The following is a 24887-nucleotide window of genomic DNA, read 5'->3' as shown; positions in this document are numbered from 1 at the left end:
GGAGTAGCAGTGTTATCTGTGGTAATCGATGTTTCCGTCAGCGCCAAGAAGTCGAGGGACTGGAGGGCAGCATAGGCTGAGATGAACTCTGCCTTGTTGGCCGCAGACCGGCAGTTCCAGAGGCTGCCGGAGACCTGGAACTCCACGTGGGTTGTGCGCGCTGGGACCACAGGTTAGAGTGGCAGCGGCCACGCGGTGTGAAGCGTTTGTGTGGCCTGTGCAGAGGGGAGAGAACAGGGATAGACAGACACATAGTTGACAGGCTACAGAAGAGGCTACGCTAATGCAAAGGAGGTTGGAATGACAAGTGGACTACACGTCTCGAATGTTCAGAAAGTTAAGCTTACGTTGCAAAAATCTTATTGACTAAAATGACAAATGATACAGTACTGCTGGCTGGTGAAGTAGGCTAGCTAGCAGTGGCTGCGTTGTTGACTTTGTTTGGACGTGTAGCTGGCTAGGTAACCTCGATAGTTTCAGTACTACACCTTATCATGATACAAAAGCAACTATGTAGCTAGCTAACATAGCACTAATCAAGACGCTCCTTTGTAATGTATTTAGTTTCTACAATGCTGCTCGTCGGTAATAGTTGGCTAAGTTTGGAAAAATGGCGTCGCGGGGAACGAAAATAGCTGGCTAGCTAACCTCGATAATTACTCTAAACTACACAATTATCAAACTATGACAAAGACAACTATGTAGCTAGCTAACACTGCACTAGTCAAATCGTTCCGTTGTAATGTATTAGTTTCTACAGTGCTGCTAGTCAGTAAAGGTCGGCTAGCTAGCAGTGGGTTTGACGATGACTAGGTGTGTTGACTAAGTCTGGAGTCTGGACAATGGCGTCGCATCGCGGCGCGGCTGGCTAGCTAACCTTGATAATTACTCTAAACTACACAATCATCAAACTATGACAAAGACAACTATGTAGCTAGGTAACACTGCACTAGTCAAATCGTTCCGTTGTAATGTATTAGTTTCTACAGTGCTGCTAGTCAGTAAAGGTCAGCTAGCTAGCAGTGGGTTTGACGATGACTAGGTGTGTTGACTAAGTCTGGAGTCTGGACAACGGCGTCGCGTTGCGGCGCGGCTGGCTAGCTAACCTCGATAATTACTCTAAACTACACAATTATCTTAGATACAAAGACAGCAAGGACAACTATGTAGCTAGCTAACACTACCCTAATCAAGTCGTTCCGTTGTAATGTAATAGTTTCTACAGTGCTGCTAGTCGGTAGAAGTTGGCTAGTTGGCTAGCTAGCAGTGTTGACTAAGTTAGGAGGATGAAAACAGCTGGCTAGCTAACCTCGATAATTACTCTAATTACTCTGAACTACACAATTATCTTTGATACAAAGACGGCTATGTAGCTCGCTAAGAAAAATTGCTCAGATCAAACAAATCAAACCGTTGTAATGTAATGAAATGTAATATTACCTGCGGAGCGAAGCGAAGTGCGACTACTCGCTCCAAACCCGGAAGCAAAACTGGGCCATGACAGTGGGAGGCCGTTCCTTCTCTTGCTAGAACAAAAACGGTACCTGCTGCGTGCCAACCCAGTAGCAACGAACCTACCGATTCTACTTGTCGATTAGCAATGCTCGTCAGTAGCCAATAACTTGACTTTGAGCCAGTCAGAGAGTACAAACCCCCATATGGTAGAGCCAACACGATATATATATTTTAAAGATGGCATTTTCTGCGTACATCCACAGATGAGCCATTCACACTTCATATGCAATGTAGGCTATGGATTATGGAGAGTGACTTAAATTGTTTCTTCGTTATCTTGCTAGGTAGTTATTTAGCTGAGGCCATCTGGCTAGTATGAACAAGGGCTTTCTACAAAATAGCAACATTAGGGCAGATAATGTTGGAATCTAGACCATAAGCAATACGCTCATATATGCATTGCCAAATAACGCTACTGCCACCTTCTGGTTTGGAGTATTTTAGCAAGGCTGAGTAGCTGAAGGTCTTTGCTGTGTGAACACATAAGAGATTGACTGCCAACACTCTGTTCAGAGGTGCTAAGTACTTTCGGCAGGCAAACATTTGACAATCCTACCGGTGCGTCTGAGCTTTTAGAGGGGAGACACCCTTCTGTGCGTCTGTCACAGCTGAAGACCAACACAGAGGAAAAGGGCTATTGGTCTGATAGGAGGAGTGAAAAGAAAGGCAGGGGGAGAGATCAGGGCCTAATGTGCTTAACAGTCCAGAGAGAGGAGTGTGAGAAAGCCATCAAGACCACACCTCTGTTAAAATGAAGAAGCACCAGTAACCATAACGCCCTCTGCTTCCTCCCCTCCATGTCCACCCCAGGCCCTTCTCTACTATCCCCTCCCCCAGACCCTCATTACCCCTGGTGGTGCTGGAGGTAGAGCTCGGTGTTGCCAGATTAGGCAGTTTCACACCAAAAATAATGGGATGCAAGAAAACACACAAACCCCGCACACCCAGCTCACAGAGCAAACTGTTAAAATGTGGCTACTTTTTAGTGGATTGGGCAGGACTTTGGTTCCAATTGTGCTAGAAAGTGTCAGTAGAATCTGGTAACACTGGCAGAGCTATACCGGCCTTGGGATGGGGAAGAAACCCAACCAGCCTCCGAGCAGCCTCCAAGTATGCTTCTATATTTTCCTTTAAGAGTGGAAAACATCAGATTTGTTCATGTTTAGCCTCTGGAAGACTATACAGTACCAGTCAAAATTTTGGACACACCGACTCATTCAAGGGTTTTTCTTTATTTTGACTATTTTCTACATTGTAGAATAATAGTGAAGACATCAAAACTATGAAATAACACATACGGATTCATGTAGTAACCAAAAAAGTGTTAAACAAATATGTTAAACAAATATATTTTATATTTGAGATTCTTCAAAGTAGCGACCCTTTGCCTTGATGACAGCTTTGCACACTTTTGGCATTCTCTCAACCAGCTTCATGAGGTAGTCACCTGGAATGCATTTCAAATAAAAGGTGTGCCTTGTTAAACGTTCATTTGTGGAATTTCTTTCCTTCTTAATGCGTTTGAGCCAATCAGTTGTGTTGTGACAAGGTAAGGGTGGTATACAGAAAATAGCCCTATTTGGTAAAAGACCAAGTCCATATTATGGCAAGAACAGCTCAAATAAGCAAAGAGAAATGACAGTCCATCATTACTTTAAGACATGAAGGTCAGTCAATACGGAAAATGTCAAGAACTTTGAAAGTTTCTTCAAGTGCAGTCGCAACAACCATCAAGCGCTATGATGAAACTGGCTCTCATGAGGACTGCCACAGGAAAGGAAGAGTTACCTCTGCTGCAGAGGATAAGTTCATTAGAGTTACCAGCCTTAGAAATTGCAGCCCAAATAAATGCTTCACAGAGTTCAAGTAACAGACATCTCAACATCTGTTCAGAGGAGACTGTGTGAGTCAGGCCTTCATGGTCGAATTGCTGCAAAGAAACCACTACTAAATGACAGCAATAAGAATAAGAGACTTGCTTGATCTATTTACAGTACCAGTCAAAAGGGATAGAGTGCAACTGGACATGCCTAGCTCTGGAAGGCAGTCCTAGTGGTGCTAGGATTCGTCACAGATTTATTAAGCTCTTAATGAAAGAAGAGTGAAGACAATGGAGGGAAAAACAAACAGAGAGGAAAGAGAAGGGGAAGCTGCTGGTACTTTGGGTGACGATGATGAGTCGTGTCTTATTTGCTGAGGTGCCAAGATAATTCACTGCAGAGGACTCCCACATACTCCCACATAACTGATAGATCTCTGCTGCTAAGAGAGGCCCACACTCTCACACAGAGAGTACACACACAGAGTACACAATGTACCTTTTGGAGTCATGCACTGTATGACCTGACTGCGCGCGCACACACACACACACACACACACACACACACACACACACAGACATAACTGATTAACTGGCTCCCTGAAGGCCTGATAAAACACTGTCTGCATGACCTCATTTCCTGTTGCAGCAGCCAGAGGGAGGATGGATAGACAGTAATCCGTTGAGTGGTAGAGGAGAGGAGAACACACACACACACATTTCCACTCAGGGTGTTTTACTGGCTGGGAATCTGCCCCCCTGACCTTTCCCGTGTCATGCTTTATGGGAGGTGGTCTGATCCTGATCTGTGACCCCCACATTGGCCTTTAACAAATTAAATACATTTGTCCTTTGGGGGTTAATAATGTTTTCCATCCTATCTATCTATATACAAGTTATAAAATTGAACCTCAACTCTCAGTCTCAATTACAGTTCCAGCGAGTTTAAGAGTGATGTCTGATGTGACGACATCATCAGGTTTTCCAACTTCTATCCCTCGTCGCTTAAATCATCCTTCCATATGAATTCATTTTAAATAGTCCTTTGCCTGCTGACGTCTGCCTTTAAATTACTGTATGGCTATGTAGGGAAATGCCTTTTTGGAAGTAAACCCCATCACTCAAGCTTGTGGCGTCAAGCGAGTTTTAGAAGATTCATTTTCAGTGGACAACTTTCTTCTTTAAATGGTGCAATGTGCCGAGGAGTGAGGAAAAACCTGGCCACATTTCCTGGCATGTCCTGGGAGAATCTACACCTCCTATTGGGACCATGACATCACATCAGTCCTTAGAAAAGCTGCACTGATGAAAATGCTCAGACTGTAATTACCAGGAATTGATTCTTCAAACAGGTAAGATGACAGAGGTACCCGGGAGGCCAAGGCCAGACAGCGAGAGGACTGAGGTACCCGGCAGGCCAAGGCCAGACAGCGAGAGGACTGAGGTACCCGGCAGGCCAAGGCCAGACAGCGAGAGGACTGAGGTACCCGGCAGGCCAAGGCCAGACAGCGAGAGGACTGAGGTACCCGGGAGGCCAAGGCCAGACTCAGCGAGAGGACTGAGGTACCCGGAGGCCAAGGCCAGACTCAGCGAGAGGACTGAGGTACCCGGAGGCCAAGGCCAGACTCAGCGAGAGGACTGAGGTACCCGGCAGGCCAAGGCCAGACAGTGAGAGGACTGAGGTACCCGGCAGGCCAAGGCCAGACAGCGAGAGGACTGAGGTACCCGGGAGGCCAAGGCCAGACAGCGAGAGGACTGAGGTACCCGGGAGGCCAAGGCCAGACAGCGAGAGGACTGAGGTACCCGGCAGGCCAAGGCCAGACAGCGAGAGGACTGAGGTACCCGGCAGGCCAAGGCCAGACTCAGCGAGATGACTGAGGTACCCGGCAGGTCAAGGCCAGACAGTGAGAGGACTGAGGTACCCGGGAGGCCAAGGCCAGACTCAGCGAGATGACTGAGGTACCCGGCAGGTCAAGGCCAGACAGCGAGAGGACTGAGGTACCCGGCAGGCCAAGGCCAGACAGTGAGAGGACTGAGGTACCCGGCAGGCCAAGGCCAGACAGCGAGAGGACTGAAGTACCCGGGAGGCCAAGGCCAGACAGCGAGAGGACTGAGGTACCCGGGAGGCCAAGGCCAGACAGCGAGAGGACTGAGGTACCCGGGAGGCCAAGGCCAGACTCAGCGAGATGACTGAGGTACCCGGCAGGTCAAGGCCAGACAGCGAGAGGACTGAGGTACCCGGCAGGCCAAGGCCAGACAGTGAGAGGACTGAGGTACCCGGCAGGCCAAGGCCAGACAGCGAGAGGACTGAGGTACCCGGGAGGCCAAGGCCAGACAGCGAGAGGACTGAGGTACCCGGGAGGCCAAGGCCAGACAGCGAGAGGACTGAGGTACCCGGCAGGTCAAGGCCAGACAGTGAGAGGACTGAGGTACCCGGGAGGCCAAGGCCAGACTCAGCGAGATGACTGAGGTACCCGGCAGGTCAAGGCCAGACAGCGAGAGGACTGAGGTACCCGGGAGGCCAAGGCCAGACTCAGCGAGAGGACTGAGCACGTGGGGTGTGTTCCAAAGGGCACACTATTCTCAGTGAACTACTTTTGACCAGTGCATTATATAGGGAAGAGGGGGTTGTAGACCTATTTACCATGTTTCTGTTCTATTTATTTCCTCCCTGTACTTATCTGTTCAGCACCTGACTGCCCCCCCGATTTAGATTTTTTCCCATTGATTATATACGGCTGCCAGGTGATTGAGATAATGAACTTCAATTTTTAAAGAAACCGGTTGACTTTGTCTTTTAGCTAGCTAGGTCTTTAAAATGTGCACTAAGAATTAAAACAAATACCAAATCGATGAAGGATGATGAAGACTAAATACATGAAATGTAAAATGTTTGAGGGCAGGGTTTTGTTCTTTCTGGATTCCACTAGAATGACGCTATTAGAGATCTCACACATGAAGCCCTACCTAGACTGCAAGGGACGGCTTTTTTTCCTCTGGTCTAAAATAAAATATCGCAATGCCCCAGGGCAGTGATTGGGGACATTGCCCTGTGTAGGGTGCCGTCTTTTGGATTAGACGTTAAATGGGTGTCCTGACTCTCTGTGGTCACTAAAGTTCCCATGGCACTTATCGTAAGAGTAGGGATGTTAACCTTGGTGTCCTAGCTAAATTCCCAATCTGGACCCTCATACCATCATGGCCACCTAATCATCCCCAGCTTCCAATTGGCTCATTCATCCCCCCCTCTTCTCCCCTGTAACAGGTCGTTGCTGTAAATGAAAATGTGTTATCAGTCAACTTACCTGGTAAAATAACGGTAAAATAAAAATGTGGGTGGGAACTAGTGTGCTTGAGAGCACAGACAACTTTCAACCGTATCTTAACGTACTCTTTCTGTTTGTGATAATGATTTACGAAAATAAGGGAAAATAAACGGACTAAACGTATTCTTGGATTCTCCTCTTTTATTGGATTGTGCGAGATTGAATTATCCCCAGGTTGTCAGTAAGTGGCATCAAGTACTTTTTTGTATTTGTTACTACAAACTGGTGAGATGACAGAGAGTTACCGGGAGGTCCAGGCCCAGGCCAGACTCCGTGTAATAACTGAGCACGTACTATAGTGTGTGTCCCAAATGACACTCCATTCACAGTGTACTACTTTTGACCAGTGCGTCATACACTGAGAGTACAAAACATTAGGAACACATTCCTAATTGTCTCAAGGGTTAAAAATACTTCTTTAACCTGTCTCCTCCCCTTCATCTACACTGAGTGAAGTGAATGTAACAGGTGACATCAATAAGGGATCATAGCTTTCACCTGGATTCACCTGGTCAGTCTATGTCATGGAAATAGCAGGTGTTCCTAATATTTGGTACACTCAGCTTATAGGGAATAGGGGGCCATTTCAGACACAAACCAAGCCAACGACATGCACCAAAGAAATGGTTACGAGGATAATGTTTATAATGTGACCCCTCTGCTTGCCCCTCTTACTCCCCTGTGTCTGTCTGGATGCCTCTCCTTTATCACTGGATCCTGGATGAATATAGCCCACTAACGAGCACTCAGACAGGTATATTACCACTCAATCTCAGGGGACTAACTCCCATACTGTATATCCCTTTCAGTTTCCATGTAAACAAACATGTCAACAGTCCGAGGATTAAAATGTTCAAAATATATTGTTACTCAACATGAAACGCGAATCTCAAATCTCAGGAGTCAAAACAACTTCAGCTTTCAAATGCTTGTCATTACCATCCCCACTTCCTATCACCATGGTGCACTTTACAGTTTAACTTCTCAGCCTGGCCTCAGAGCCATACGGAACACAGCCACTTCTCGGTAAAATCGCACAGGGCCTTTAGAAACTGAAGCCTCTTCTGGTCTAACTAGCAGCTGAGAGTTCATACTCATACTCTTACTCACATTGGCCCACATAAAATAACTATCCTATGACACTTATGTTTTTCTGATCGTACTTAATGTTTAGTTGTTGAAAGCCATATGAATCACACTATAGCCACTTACACTTATGTTTTTCTGATCGTACTTCATGTTTAGCTGTTGAAAGCCATATGAATCATTCTATAGCCACTTACACAACGTTTCAACATGAAGGAAAAAAAGTCTGTGCATGTGTCTTTCACATGACATCATCTCTTCCAAGCTGCTGCTTGTATTTATACCTTTCATTACACACTTGGTGAGGCCAGACCTGGGTTCAAATATTATTTGATATATTTTCAATTAATTTAGCTGCCTTTGATTGAGCTTGCCTGGTGCAATGGAAGCAACAGAACAGTGACAAAACCTTTAAAACGCGCCCATCTGGTACTCCAGGCAGTAAAGGACTCCCACAGAAGACTATACATAGACGGAAAACTCAGAGTGGATCCTGCTGAACAACTAGCTGTGAGTAATGATAGGATGTGTAAACAGAACACAGAGGGATAGAGAGCAACTGGACATGCCTAGCTCGGGAACACAGACCTTGTGGTGCTAGGATTCTTCACTGATTTATTTAGCTCTTAATGAAAGAAGAGCGAAGACAACTGAGGGAAAGACAAACAGAGGGGAAAGAGAAGGGGAAGCTGCTAGTACTTTGGGCAACGATGATGAGTTGTGTCTCGTTTGCTGAGGTGCCAAGATGCATGTGTCTTTCACATGACGTCATCTCCTCCAAGCTGCTGCTTGTATTTATACCTTTCATTACACACTTGGTGAGGCCAGACCTGGGTTCAAATATTATTTTATATATATATATTTCAATGAATTTAGCTGCCTTTGATTGAGCTTGCCTGGTGCAATTGAACCAACAGAACAGTCGCAAAAGCTGTGAAACCCGCCCATCTGGTACTCCAGGCAGGCTAATGCAAACATTCAAGGTTTTGGAAAAACTTCAAAGAGTATTTGAACCCATGTCTTGGTGAGACCAGTTCAGGCAACATGACCCAGCCCAGAGACGGGTGGATAAGCAGCACTGGGAGATGAGGATCCTTTGGCTGGGACTGTGTTCAATTTACTTGTGGACCACAATATTTTGCCCTCGCTATCTAGTTAACAAAACAGTTCTGAAACTTCACAACAGGTCAGAAAACTGAATTGGGACGGGGCATTGAGGGCAGTCAGGATCACTCTATCCTCTAGAGACTGCTGCATAATAAGAGCACAGGGTATTTTGTTTATAGTACATAGAGTAATGAGTAGAAAATGGTCCCAGCAGACACAGGCTGGAAGTTGAGTTGATAATAAGAAACTGTGGGATTACTTGTGAGGAGAGAGGGCAATGAGTGTTGGGTTATAAGAGAACAGCCACAGACAGATGAATGCAGGCAGACAGGCAGACAGACAGACGGACACACACACACAAATCTTTCCACTTGCTCTGCATGGATGTTGATTAAGTTAGTGCCAGTTAAAGTGTGTGGACTGTGGCTTTGTCACAAGGCCCGGTATGCTACTAATTCTGACTCGGGTGGACTTTCCCTGGTCTTGACCTCGACATTACACCCTGCTAGCTAGGCTTTCCATAGGTCTGCATGGAGACAACATGGCGACAGGGTCACTACCTGTCACATAGAGGGCAGACACGCACCTTGTGTGTGACATAATGTTCAAACATACACAAACACAAGTTGATGAAAAGAGAGACAGCATGGGCCTCCCGAGTGGTGCAGTGGTCTAAGGCACTGCATCGCAGTGCTTGAGGTGTCACTACAGACCCAGATTCGATCCCAGGCTGTGCCGGCCGTGACCGGGAGACCCATGAGGCAGTGCACAATTGGCCCAGCGTTGTCCGGGTTAGGGGAGGGTTTGGCCGTCCGGGATTTCCTTGTCCCATCTCGCTCTAGCGACTCCTTGTGGCGGATCGGGCACCCGCAAGCTGACTGAAGTTGCCAGCTGGACGGTGTTTCCTCCGTCACATTGGTGCGGCTGGCTTCAGGTTAAGCAAACAGTGTGTTAAGAAGCAGTGCGGCTTGGCAGGGTTGTATTTCAGAGGACGCATGGCTCTTAACCTTTGCCTCTCCCGAGTCTGTAGGGGAGTTGCAGCGATGGGACAAGACTGTAACTACCAATTGGGGAGAAAAAGGGGATAAAAGTACAAAAAAATAGAACAGCAATAGAAGAGGAGGGTCAGACTGTCAGAAACAAAAAGACTGACTGAGGTACAAGGGGCCAAAAATGAGACAAAAGCTATGGCCAGAGGCCAGACATATAACGGTTAAGGATACTAGAAGCAAGTTCATTTTATGAGGGGAGGTAAAATGCAGTGGTGTAAAGTACTTAAGTAAAAATACTTGAAAGTACTACTTAAGTTGTTTTTGGGGTATCTGTACTTTACTTTACTATTTATATCTTTTGACAACTTTTACTTCACTACATTCCTAAAGAAAATTATGTACTTTTTACTCCATACATTTTCCCTGACACCCAAAAGGACTCGTTACATTTTGAATGCTTAGCAGGACAAATGTCTAATTCACACACTCATCAAGAGAATAAACATCCCTGGTCATCCCTACTGCGTCTGATCTGTTGGACTCATTAAGCACACATGCTTCATTTGTAAATTATGTCTGAGTGTTGGAGCATGCCCCAGGCCATCCTTAAAAAAAAAAAAAAAAAAATGGTGCCGTCTGGTTTGCTTAATAAGTAATTTGAATTAAGTATATTTTAGCAATTACACTTACCTCTGATAATTAAGTATATTTAAAACCAAATACTTCGACTTTTACTCAAGTAGGAATTTACTGAGTGACTTTCACTTTTACTTGAGTCATTTTCTATCAAGGCATCTTTACTTTTACTCAAGTATGACAATTGGGTACTTTTTCCACCACTCGTAAAATGCTGTAGCTTTTTGTACACATGATGTCTGCAGCCTCTTATAGACACTAAGGTCTTACCCTGAGCAAATTGTTTAGTTAGTGTAACATCTGTGGCATTTGAAGGGATTACACAAGCAGCATTAATGAGCTCAAGCGAAACCACTACTGTGCCTGTGGCCTTAAACTACACATAACTTACCCTTGTCTCAAAAACTGGGCAAGTGAGGTTCAATGAAGTCAGTTTAATCCTAGCCAACTGGCACAACTCCTACTGTTTCTGTTCCCTTCCTATTGTCCTTTCTGTTTGCTCTTGTTGAACATTGATTTCACCCTCCGGTAAAAGCTACTCTACCAGCACATTTACCATCATTTACCTTATAATTAGTGTTTTTCTCCCAGAACAAGCTTTACACTCCACCAGCAGGTTCACAGGTGGCTGGTTTGGAGGAAAGCCAAGTCTGGCACTGCACTGGAAAACAAAAGCACCGTTTCTTCTGCCTTAGCTTTCATTTTCTTTTACAAGCCTCCATCTACCTTCTTCCACCTCCCAGTGAGATCTAGTGCTGTTTGTTTTCCATTGGAATATTTGATTAAGCCAGGGGCCACACCACATGCCCTTTCAGCAGCGGCAGAGAGGCCCATGGGTCCCAGGGCAGACTGTTTATAGACAGGGGACCAGGGCTGAGGGCAACTCAACAGCCCTTCCATCTGGTCCCACCTAAACTCTGTTTATCCTTCTGGCAAATTTTTATCCCTGACAGACTGACTCCTCCAGTGGAGTTGTCCTCTGTATACTTATTTGTTTATTTGGATCCCCATTAGCTTTAGCAGAAGCAGCAACTACTCTTCCCGGGGTCCACAAAAAACACGACATGACAAGAAACAAAACACTGATAAGAGAGTCACACAAATGTAAAATACAATGATATACAAAAAATGTCATCAAAAAATAATACAAACAATAAAACAATTTGTGTTAGTGTCTCTGTGTGTTTGCGTGTCCCCTCTCACAGTCCCCGCCTTTCCATTAGTTGTTAAAAAAAAAACGTTTTTAAAGGTAATTTTACTGTTTGCTTGAGTAAGATGGAAAGGAGTTCCATGCGATCATAGCTCTGTATAAAACTGTCCGTTGCCGTGAATTTGTTTTGGACTTGGGGACTGTGAAGAGACCCATGGTGGCATGTCTTGTGGGGTATGTATGGGTGTCTGAGCTGAATGTTATTTGATTGTGCAGACAATCTGGAATTTTAGTTAATAACATTTCTGCTAAAAACTAGGAGAGAAGCAGTTCATCTCTAGTCAACCCTCAACCAGGAAAGACTGGCATGAATGGTGTTGATGATAGTTCTGTATGTGCAAGTAAGGGCATGGCATGCTGCTCTGTTTTGAGCCAGCTGCAGCTTTGCTAGGTCTTTCTTTGCTGCACTTGACCATATTACTGGACAGTAATCAAGATGGGCCAAACCTCAAAGCCTGGTTCCTCTCTAGGGTTCTTCCTAGGTTCCTGCCTTTCTAAGGAGTTTTTCCTAGCCACCGTGCTTCTACATCTGCATTGCTTGCTGTTTGGGATTTCGGCTGGGTTTCTGTATAGCACCTTGTGACATCTGCTGATATAAAAAGGGCTGTATAAATACAGAGCCTGAACAACTAGTACAGTTGATTTGTGTCTAGAAACGCAGAACATCTTTTTACAACATACATATCACTCCCAATCTTCACAACAATTTTGTCAATATGACTTGCCCATGATAATTGACCATCCAATGTTATACCTAGGAGTCCTCCTCAATTTGCTCAATGGTCACACCCTTTATACACAACTCCAGTTGACGTTTAGGTCTTAGAGAATGTTTTGAAACAAATACAATGCTTTTAGTTTTAGATGTATTTAAGACCGGTTTATTATTCAATTCTGATACTGACTGTACTCCTTATTTTACATTTCCGTGAGCTCACTGGCTTTGGGTGCTGAGATGTAGAGTGTGGAATCATCCACATACATAGTCATTCTAGCTTTGTGGAAGACCAGTGGCAAATCACTTGTACAAATAGAGAAGAGTAGCGGCCCAAGGCAACTGCCCTGAGGGACACCACTCTGTACATAGATGATGTTAGAGAAGCTTCCATTAAAGAACACTCTCTGGGTTCTATTGGATAAATAACTCTCCAACCACGTGATGGCAGGTGATGTATAGCCATAGCAAGTTCGTTTTTTCAATAACAATTTATGATCAATAACACAAAAGGTAGCATTGAAATATAACAATACAGTTCCAACTATCATCTTATTATCCATTTATTTTAACCAATCATCAGAGTCACAATACAAGTTGAGCGCTCTTCTCTATATGCATGCTGAAAGTCGTATTCTCGGAAAGATAGCATTGTATTTGGTCAAACAATCCTCTCCAACAGTTTACTAAGAACAGGCAGCAAACTGATTGGGCGGCTGTTAGAGCCACTACAGGGTGCTTTACTATTTTTAGGCAGTGGAATGACTTTAGCTTCCTTCCACGCCTGTGGATACACACACTCCGTTAGGCTTTGGTTAAATATATACCAAATAGGGGTGGCAATACAGTCCCTACCATTCTCAAGACTTTCCCATCAAGGTTGTCTATACCTGGTGGCTAATCTTTATTGATGGATAACCATAGTTTTTCCACCTCTCTCACACTAACTTGACGAAATTCAAAACAACAATCCTTCTATTTCATTATTAGATATTTTATACAAAAATATGATGGTTCACAGTTCAATGTCTATAGACCACAACCAATCCTGACCCCAGTAAGACCCCAGATTGTGCATCCTCATAGTTTACAGGAAGCAGATGCTTAGTTAGAACTACCCGTGGGTCTACTCTGTGCATCCTTGAGCCTCCTGATCCCATTACAGCCCTTTCCACTGGTGGAGCTCTGAGCTGGGCTGTGTGGCAGAGCAGAGCCCCCCTGGCCCTCAGCTGACTCCTGAACCACCAGGCACGCAGCTTTACACTGGCTCTGCTCTGTGATGATAGCCTCTCCAGAGCCACAATTCTCCCCATGTGCCAACACTAGAGTCCAGAGGTATGGCTTGGCATTTGCACTAGCAGGGCATTGGCATGTACTCCACTGGACAGCTCTGGAGTGCATGGCTGTCTGTTGACTGTAGACCCAGAACCAGCCACTGAGCATCTACTCTTGGGCGAAATGAAGTGCTGCGGTGGGGAGCTCTGCTTCTCAAGACCCACCGTCCGTGCAGTGGCATGAAACACTGAAGAATCAAGTCATTTTCTGGATGGGATATGGGACATCTCTTCAATGCCTTGGTGAATGGCAGAATATGGAAGGTTCACTTGAGTATATATATATATATATATATATATATATATATATATATATATATATATATATATATATCACACTGCTCAAAAAAATAAAGGGAACACTAAAATAACACATCCTAGATCTGAATGAATGAAATAATCTTATTAAATACTTTTATCTTTACATAGTTGAATGTGCTGACAACAAAAATCACACAAAAATAATCAATGGAAATCCAATTTATCAACCCATGGAGGTCTGGATTTGGATTTGGATTTGAAAACCACACTACAGGCTGATCCAACTTTGATGTAATGTCCTTAAAACAAGTCAAAATGAGGCTCAGTAGTGTGTGTGGCCTCCACGTGCCTGTATGACCTCCCTACAACGCCTGGGCATGCTCCTGATGAGGTGGCGGATGGTCTCCTGAGGGATCTCCTCCCAGACCTGGACTAAAGCATCCGCCAACTCCTAGACAGTCTGTGGTGCAACGTGGCGTTGGTGGATGGAGCGAGACATGATGTCCCAGATGTGCTCAATTGGATTCAGGTCTGGGGAACGGGCGGGCCAGTCCATAGCATCAATGCCTTCCTCTTGCAGGAACTGCTGACACACTCCAGCCACATGAGGTCTAGCATTGTCTTGCATTAGGAGGAACCCAGGGCCAACCGCACCAGCATATGGTCTCACAAGGGGTCTGAGGATATCATCTCGGTACCTAATGGCAGTCAGGCTACCTCTGGCGAGCACATGGAGGGCTGTGCGGCCCCCCAAAGAAATGCCACCCCACACCATGACTCACCCACCGCCAAACCGGTCATGCTGGAGGATGTTGCAGGCAGCAGAACGTTCTCCACGGCGTCTCCAGACTGTCACGTCTGTCACATGTGCTCAGTGTGAACCTGCTTTCATCTGTGAAGAGCACAGGGCGCCAGTGGCGAATTTGCCAATCTTGGTGTTCTCTGGCAAATGCCAAACGTCCTGCACGGTGTTGGGCTGTAAGCACAACCCCCACCTGTGGACGTCGGGCCCTCATACCACCCTCATGGAGTCTGTTTCTGACCGTTTGAGCAGACACATGCACATTTGTGGCCTGCTGGAGGTCATTTTGCAGGGCTCTGGCAGTGCTCCTCCTTGCACAAAGGCGGAGGTAGCGGTCCTGCTGCTGTGTTGTTGCCCTCCTATGGCCTCCTCCACGTCTCCTGATGTACTGGCCTGTCTCCTGGTAGCGCCTCCATGCTCTGGACACTACGCTGACAGACACAGCAAACCTTCTTGCCACAGCTCGCATTGATGTGCCATCCTGGATGAGCTGTACTACCTGAGCCACTTGTGTGGGTTGTAGACTCCGTCTCATGCTACCACTAGAGTGAAAGCAACGCCAGCATTCAAAAGTGACCAAAACATCAGCCAGGAAGCATAGGAACTGAGAAGTGGTCTGTGGTTAACACCTGCAGAACCACTCCTTTATTGGGGGTGTCTTGCTAATTGCCTATAATTTCCACCTGTTGTCTATTCCATTTGCACAACAGCATGTGAAATGTATTGTCAATCAGTGTTACTTCACAGAAGTGTGATTGACTTGGAGTTACATTGTGTTGTTTAAGTGTTCCCTTTATTTTTTTGAGCAGTATATATATATAAGCTTGAAAGTGGAAAAGAGGCTAGTGAATGAGGGGTCGAATAAGTGTAAGAGAGGGTGATGGTGAGGGTGAGTGGGGACTTGGGTGGATGGGGGTAAGGGGGGGGGGGGGGGGGGGTGTACAACGTGCGTTTTGAGAACAGCTGCCATTCCAGAGTGAAGTGTTTATGGATTCCATACTCAACTGGCGGACCGCGGACTGGATCCGGATTCAGAACGGGGTCAATACGGATCGCATGTCCCGAGTATGTTTTGGGCATCGACCCCTGGTATCATATAATCACACATAAGACATTGAAGAATGCATAGAATTGCAGGAAATTAGCTTTCCGCCAACAAGAGGGCAGTGCAGTTTGGGGTCGCATGGGTTGAGAGATGGGGGTTTGTTATTATGCTGATAAATTACATTATCCAGCCGGACCTTTGCCACCTCGGAAATATGTATGACCAGACCTTCTCAAATAGTACTTGAGTACCCCGGTTTATGGTATACTTGACTATGTAGCAACTGAGAGATAGCATTTTGGCACAGTATTTCTCCATTTGTAGGGTACTAAAGACCTTATAACCAAGAATACTCCAAAACCTATGAGGCTTCCAGCTAGGAAACAGATTGGTTTTCAGCAGAAGACAGACAATAGTGTGTCAAACGCATTGAACTACAGCTTTTCATAATCTATCAGAAAAGGGAAAAAAGCCTCTATTTTTACTAATGCTATCAGCTGTAAGGACATTTCGTTGGCGACTTCGTTTGATGCTATACTTTTTAAATGTCAGCCACCAGTGCTGGCCATAACCCTGTATAGGCCACCAAAACACTGGCCCAGTTTCTTTACAGATTTCTCTGAACTATTGTCTATCGTCCTTGAGAACTATGATCAAATCATTGTTTTGGGTGATTTTAATATTCATGTTGACAAAGAGACTGACTCCAAGGCCATTGAATGTATTAATCTTTTGAGCTCTATGGACTGTATCCAACTTGTTACTGGGCCCACCCATAACCACAGCCATACTCTGGACCTGGTTATTACCAAGGGGCATTCTACTGACATATCCTCTATTGTTGATGTTGCTTTATCAGATCACCACTGTGGATTTTTTTACTACCCTGTTGACCACAGCACATGTTGAACACATTATTAAGAAACGCTATTTAAAAACGCTGAAGTTGCTACAGATTTTATTGAGTGCATGAACAATACGCCATCACCTATTCTGCAGTCCTCTGTAGGATTTAGTTGACTACTTTAATGGGAAATGAAGAGCAACCATTGATGCTAGAGCTCCAGTAAGGTTGAGAAAGGCCACATCCAAATGGGGAGCCTCTTGGCAGCGTTATCAGAAAGCACAGCATTTCATTTCACTGCTACACAAACGATACACAACTTTACATTTCTGTGGCACCAAAGGATTTTAGCTCCAAGGATATATTATTAGACTGTATTAGTGATTTAAAGACTTGGACAGCTCACAACTTCAGCTAACCTCCAGCTAAATCATGACCGAGGTACTTATTGTTGGAGCCAAAGCACACAGAAAGAATCAGGCCACACATTTTAATTCACAGGCAATAAAGATAAAACATCAGGTAAAAAACCTAGGCTTCATTTTAGATTCTGAACTCAATTTCGAATCACACATTAGGAATGTGACCAAAATAGCTTTTTACTACCTGAGGAACATTGCCAAGGTGTGGCCGTTTCTCTCGCAGGCTAATACATAAAGATTCATCCATGCTTTTATTACAAGCAAGCTTGACTACTGTAATGTTCTCCTGGCTGGTCTGGTCTGCCCAAGAAAGCCATTGGTCAACAGCTAAACATACAGAATGCTGCAGCACGGGTACTGACCAAGACCAGAGGGAGAGCACATATTACACAGGTCATAAGGTCTCTGCACTGGCTGCCTGTGAGCTGTGGAATTAATGTTAAGATTCTTCTATTGGTTTTTAAATCAATCCACGATTGTGCACTCCAATTCATGTCAGACATACTTTTAAGTTATGTACCCAGTAGATCCCTCAGGTCCTCTGGCACTGGCCTTTTAACTATCCCAAAGCCTAGGACCAAGAGGCATGGAGAGGCAGCCTTCAGTTAATATGCCCCCGGCCTCTGGAATAGCCTGCCAGAGAACCCAAGGGGGGCCAAAACTGTGGACATATTTAAGAGATCTTAAAACACACCTTTTTAGCATAGCTTTTCCTTAGGGTGCTTTATAGTGTTTCAGTTTTCATTGTTATTCTTTTTGTTTTTATCCTCTTGTTTTTATTCTCTTGTGTCGTAAATATTTCAGTTTTTATTTTCATTGTTTTTATTTGTTTTCTTCCTGTGAAGCACGTTGCGTTGCATTCCATGTCGGAAATGTGCTGTATAAATAAAGCTTGATTGGATTTGACATCGCACTCTCTCTGCTCCGCTAACTTAGTAGAAATCTCTAGAGCAAAAACAGTCAAAACAGCAGCAACTATTAAATTCAAATGAAAACAACAACTTCATACAAATACATTTCTTAGTGCATATTTTCATATCAAACATGATCATGCATTTTTTTTAAAGACAATCATTATTCCATGTCAAGTATTTTTTATAGCAAAATTAAACTAGTGGTATTATCATAGAGCAGTGCTATGACCTTGTGGGATAGTCCCTCGTTCTCAAATAATGAAAAACACATGATCAATCTTTCTATATCTTCTGTACTTTTATAATGGGAGAAACATTACCCTATATCAAATGACTTGATGGACACACACTATACCCACATTCCCGAAACAAACCCCCTGATCGAGAAGTACTGAGATGAAGAGAAGGAGGGTAGGAATGGCATGCCTGTATCCATGGAGATCAGCTCTAACCACTCTGGCATGTTCTTTCAGTAGGGCTTTCTCTGAACAGGAGAGACACAGTACAAACACAATGAGCAGGGAAGTCTTTCTCTCTCTCTCTCTCTCTCTCTCTCACACACGTATACAGTCATGTTGGGTTGTCACGATACCAGTATCGCGATACTACAATACCTGATTCTCCATGGCAAAAAGGAAAACACAAAGCAGACTACTTTATGTAAAATATTGTGTGCTATAGCTTGTTAAAGAAACATGTGATTCTGGGTGACAACATAAGGCTGCTTATTTCCAACATTAGGACTGTTTTCCATCAGGAAATTTAGTCTGCTTCACGTTTTGTTTCCTTGCCACGATACCTCGGAGTATCGCAATGCTGGTATCGTGACAACCCTACATTCATTCTACACACACACATCACAACTGCTGCTACCAAACTCTTACTATACTGCTCAGTTTAAACACTTCTCCCCCCTTCTCCAATACACATGTAAATATTGGACTATATATTTTGCCTTCCTGTATTATACTTATGCTAAAATGTTTATTGTATTCTACTGCCATTTACTTTATGTTCATATTCTTATCTTTTATTATTTCTTATGGTTGTTGCATTGTCGAGACGAAATCTGAAAGTCAGCATTTCTTTTGATGATGTATACCATGTGTATCCCGTATATACGACTAATAACACTTGAAAACGCACACACCCGCGTTATGTATGAAGATGTACCCACCTTGTTTGCTTTTCTTGCTGTGAAAGAAAAACAGTAAAAGTTCAAAAGGTTGTCCTAGCAAGCAAACAACAATTAGCAATATCTCAATTGGGTGAACTCATTAACAAACTCAACCTGGCAATGACTAAAAGGTAAAGGACAGAGTCTGTGGTGAACTAGAGATGCTCACCTGAGCTCAGGCGGGGTAGCATCACACACAAAGTGGCCACCATGACAAGGATGAATCCACAGCCAAAGAACAACCACAGGAAGTTCCAACTGTCAACCTCTGATAAAACACAACATCCAAAGTTGTATCAGTCAATGCAGTTTTTGTGGTATGCTCTCCTCTCAAAGCATACTACAGTACATACTGCATGTATTGGGGCTGCCATCAAGTGGCCATGAATTGGTGCTGCATACAGTATGGTATGTGTTTTGGATCAATATCCTCTGAAGACTATATTCATAGAGTACACAAAACCTTAAGAACACCTGCTTGACATACACTGACCAGGTGAATCCAGGTCAAAGCTACGATCCCTTATTGATGTCACTTGTTAAACCCACTTCAATCCGTGTAGATGAAGGGGGTGAGATGGGTTAAAGAAGGATTTTTAAGCCTTGAGACATGGATTATGTATGTGTGCCAATCAGAGGGTGAATGGGCAAGACAATATATTTAAAGTGCCTTTGAACGTGGTATGTTAGTAGATGCCAGGCACACCAGTTTGTGTGAACACCTGCAATGGTGCTAGGTTTTTCATGCTCAACAGTTTCCCGTATGTATCAAGAATGGTCGACCACCCAAAGGACATCCAGGCAACTTGACACAACTGTGTATAGTTGAAGTGGGAAGTTTACATACACCTTCGCCAAATACATTTAAACTTAGTTTCACAATTCCTGACATTTAATCCTAGTAAAAATTCCATCTTAGGTCAGTTAGGCTCACCACTTTAAGAAAGTGAAATGTCAGAATAATAGTAAAGAGAATGATTTATTTCTGCTTTTATTTCTTTCATCACATTCCCAGTGGGTCAGAAGTTTACATACACTCAATTAGTATTCGGTAGCATTGCCTTTAAATTGTTTAACTTGGGTCAAACGTTTCAGGTAGCCTTCCACAGGCTTCCCACAATAAGTAGGGTGAATTTTGGCCCATTCCTCCTGACAGAGCTGGTGTAACTGAGTCAGGTTTGTAGGCCTCCTTGCTCGCACACGCTTTTTCAGTTCTGCCCACAAATTTTATATAGGATTGAGGTCTGGGCTTTGTGTTGGCCACTCCAATACCTTGACTTTGTTGTCCTTAAGCCATTTTGCCACAACTTTGGAAGTATGCTTGGGGTCATTGTCCATTTGGAAGACCCATTTGCGACCGAGCTTTAACATCCTGACTGATGTCTTGAGATGTTGCGTCAATATATCCACATAATTTTCCTACCTCATGATGACATCTATTTTGTGAAGTGCACCAGTCCCTCCTGCAGAAAAGCACCCCCACAACATGATGCTGTCACCCCCTTGCTTCACGGTTGGGATGGTGTTCTTTGGCTTGCAAGCTTCCCCCTTTTTCCTCCAAACATAACAATGGTCTTCATGGCCATTTTTGTTTCATCAGACCAGAGGACATTTCTCCAAGAAGTACGGTATTTGTCCCCATGTGCAGTAGCAAACCGTAGTCTGGCTTTTTTATGGCGGTTTTGGAGCAGTGGCTTCTTCTTTGCTGAGCGGCCTTTCTGGTTATATCAATATAGGACTCGTATTACTGAGGATATAGATACCTTTGTAAATGTTTCCTCCAGCATCTTCATAAGGTCCTTTGCTGTTGTTCTGGGATTGATTTGCACTTTTTGCACCAAAGTACGTTCATCTCTAGGAGACAGAATGCGTCTCCTTCCTGAGCGGTATGACAGCTGCGTGGTCCCATGGTGTTTATACTTGCGTACTATTGTTTGTACAGATGAATGTGGTACCTTCAGGCGTTTGGAAATTGCTCCCAAGGATGAACCAGACTTGCGGAGATCTACAATTTTTTCTGAGGTCTTGGCTGTTTTCTTTTGATCTTCCCATGATGTCAAGCAAAGAGGCACTGAGTTTGAAGGTAGGCCTTGAAATATATCCACAGGTACACCTCCAATTCACTCAAATGATGTCAATTAGCCTATCAGAAGCTTCTAAAGCCATGATATCATTTTCTGGAATTTTCCAAGCTGTTTAAAGGCACAGTCAACTTAGTGTATGTAAACTTCTGACCCACTGGAATTGTGATACAGTGAATTATAAGTGAAATAATCTGTCTGTAAACAATTGTTGGAAAATTACTTGTGTCATGCACAAAGTAGATGTCCTAACCGACTTGCCAAAACTATAATTTGTTAACAAGAAATTTGTGGAGTGGTTAAAAAACGAGTTTTAATGACTCCAACCTGAGTGTATGTAAACTTCCGACTTCAACTGTATATATAAAATATGCTTCTGTAAATCTGCAGAAATGTGTATGAACACATACTCTATCACCGTACATAATCAGATTGGGTTGTAAGGTACTCAACTGTGCCTGAGAAAACTACCTTTACTTGAAGACTTCATGAGAAGTTCCTAAACCACCTAACCTGTGACGATGAGGGTGAAGCTCTTGCGGATGGGCATGCGCAGGGAGCTGTGAGACACCCTGCAGAAGTACTTGGAGCCCGAGTCGTGCAGGGAAGCGTGGAGCAGGAAGAAGGCCGACAGAGAGTAGGTCCCGTCCTGGTGGTGGCGGTGGCTGGAGTACAGGACAGTGTCCAGCTTCTCTGGTAGGAGGCCTCCACCTCCACCACTGGGCTCCCTGAACCACTCCATCTCCACGTCCAGGGGGTAGTAGCCCACTGCCTCACACACCATCTTCTGCCTCTCCGTGTCCACCAAGGAGATGACAGAGTCTACGTTCAGGGACACGCGAGGAGGCTCTGAGGGACGATGTCAGAAATGACTGGCATTACAATGAGGATGTTGGCGGTATATACCGGGAGATCAAAATGGCAGTCTATGACACCTTTAATTGGTTGTTATGGTTATCATGTCATAGATATGTACATATTCATACATATGTATACCATATCAGGTAGTGATAAGTCATTTGTTTATCCTTTCAATTTTCAATGATCGCGCAAATGAGTGAGCAAAGTGTCAACAATTAAATGTGTCTGCCTCATGTGTCGTGACCCCTAACCCCTCCACCTTACCCATGATGTGCAGAGCGATTTCATGGCTGCCAAACAGCGGAGGCACCGAGACAAGGCAGACATACGTCCCCTCGCTGCTCTGCTTGGTGAGGGGGAGCGTTAGGGATGCATCGCCCCTACCGATGCCCTTAAGCTCCACCCCGCCCCCCTCCCTCTGGCCCGAGCGGCTGGAGTGGCTGAAGAGCGTGGTGCGTTCGCTGCGTCGCTGCAAACGCCATTCCACTGTCAGGTCGGCTGCCTTGTGGTCCACGTCAAACTGACAGTGCAGGCTCGATTGCTTCATTAGGCCCACCCACACAGAGGGAGTGCGGGTGAAGACTAGCATCACAGCTACACACAGACACAGGTCACAGCCAAGGCAGGGCAGGGCAGGAAGGGGGGCAGAGGAGGGAGGGGAGGAATTTGGGGGAAAAAAGGGAGGTTATAGCTAGGGACTTGTTCTGTTGTGTGTGTGACATAGACATACTGCACAGAATGTGACTTTCAGGAGAGAGGAGTATTTTACAATTTACATGAAAATATAACTCACACATAGATCATAACTCAAGACAACAACTCCCTAAAGTAAATAAACAAGGGTATAAAAGGAAACACTGACCCCAGGAGGTTGGTGGAGCAGAAAAGGTGGAATGATATCAAATACATCAAACACATGGTTTCATGTGTTTGATGCCATTCCATTAGCTCCGTTCCAGCCATTATTATGAGCCGTCCTCCTCTAAGCAGCCTCCACTGACATACGCTACAGACTAGAGCAGTGCTTCCCAATCCTGGTTCAGGGGACACCAAGGGGTGTACATTTTGTTTTTGCCCTAGCACTAACACAGTTGATTCAACTAATCAATTTATCAAGCATTTGATTAGAATCAGGTGTTAGGGCTAGGCTCAAAACTCAAATGTGCACCCCTTGGGGTTCCCATGACCAGGAATGGGAAGCACTGGACCAGAGTACAGTCTACATCTACTGCAGGGGTGTCAAACCCATTCCACAGAGGGCCGAATGTCTGTGGGTTTTTGGTTCATGCTTTAAATTAAGGCCTAGACATCTAGGTGAGGGGAGTTCCTTGCTAATGAGTGGCCTTAATTCATCAATCAAGTTTTGGGCTCCCAAGTGGCACAGCAGTCTAGCACATCTCTGTGCTAGAGGCGTCACTACAGACCCTGGTTCGATTCCAGGCTTTATCAGAACTGGCCGTGATTGGGAGTCCCATAGGGAGGCGCACAATTGGCTCAGCTAGGGTTTGGCCATCATTGTAATTAAGAATTTATTCTTAACTGACCAGTTAAATAAAAGGTTAAAAAAAAGTGTTTAGAGAAAACCCGCAGACCCTCCGTGGAATGAGTTTGACATGAGATCTACTGCATAACAAATAGACGGAATCCAAAGTTTGAATTACTTGAGGTGGTTAGCATCTCTCTGTCTGCGATGGCCGCCCAGTTGCGGTAGTCTGCCTGGCCAGGTGTGGGCGTGGCAGGGGTATGTCTGAGGAAGCTGGTGATGACGAAAAGGCCGTCGGTGTGCCGTAAGGTGCAGGTGAACCAGATGTCGTGATCCTGGGCTCCTAAACCTGGCCAACGCACCTGGATACCCTCTGTGCTGTACCTGCGGATCTCACACTGCAGCTGGTGCTCCACTACTGCTCCTTCAATGTACTTCCTCATGTCCACCTTAGAGCCTGAACACACACGGTTTGAAGAGCACCTCTCAGTGTTAAAACACCAAACATGAACCATCAGCGTAGAAAACATAACCAACGCTGACATTTGTTTCGCTGTTTCTCTCATTCACCTGTAACAAGGAAGGTGATGGCATTAGGGTTCAATGCACTGTCCCCTGGATGGCCAAACTGCAGCCCAGCGTTTCTGTGTTGGTACTGGGTTTCAGCATGTCCCTCATCATTGAACTTTACACGTTCATCCACCAGCATACAGGGCAGCCAAGGCACCTGTTCTAAAGACTGGATTCCTGGCACCTCTGTCAAATAGATGAATAAGTAGAATAATCACAATGAGTTTAAAATGTTACTTCGCCTTTACAAATCAATGATAATTATAGGCTAACAAATAGTCCATTCATTAGAACTCTGAATGAGCACAGCATGCGAGAAACCGTCTAGGGAAAGAGAAATACTCGCAAAAATAATTCATAAGGTAGCCTACCCGCACAGAGAAATAAACAGATAACAATGTTGACGTTTAAACTCATAATGTTACAAAACTGTCTTCGGGAGATGTCTTTCGCTGCGCCATTCGACTCCAAGAACTTTCACTTTCATTTCGGAAATATTACGCAAGTGAAGAAAAAAAATGGAATCTGCTCGTGCAGTTGTCTGTAAGACAAGTTAACGTTAGATTTTTACAATGGCTTGTAATAGTAAACTAATATCATCAGATAATATGTGAATGAGAAAGACATTTTTAAAAAACTGCAACTAAACATAACCCCCCCCCCCCCCTATACATCCATACCATGAGC

The 24887-nt window shown here is 44.6% G+C and overlaps 1 protein-coding gene across 1 annotated transcript; it reads right to left on the bottom strand.

The window, feature by feature from the left end:
* Positions 1–17168: 17168 nt before the first annotated feature.
* On the bottom strand, positions 17169–24877 carry LOC106580779 (tapasin-related protein). The gene is made up of 8 exons (XM_014162185.2): positions 24572–24877; positions 24201–24386; positions 23809–24087; positions 22412–22741; positions 21800–22135; positions 19375–19473; positions 19206–19222; positions 17169–18512 (listed from the first exon to the last, which is right to left on the bottom strand). Exons 1-8 carry the CDS (start codon positions 24615–24617, stop codon positions 18498–18500), a joined length of 1308 nt encoding a protein of 435 aa, XP_014017660.1. The 5' UTR covers positions 24618–24877; the 3' UTR covers positions 17169–18497.
* Positions 24878–24887: the final 10 nt, after the last annotated feature.

Source organism: Salmo salar, chromosome ssa20 (assembly GCF_905237065.1).
Source record: "Salmo salar chromosome ssa20, Ssal_v3.1, whole genome shotgun sequence".
Classification (NCBI taxonomy): Eukaryota; Metazoa; Chordata; class Actinopteri; order Salmoniformes; family Salmonidae; genus Salmo; species Salmo salar.
Note: the sequence above shows the minus strand (reverse complement) of the source record. Positions and strands in the feature narration are given on the sequence as shown.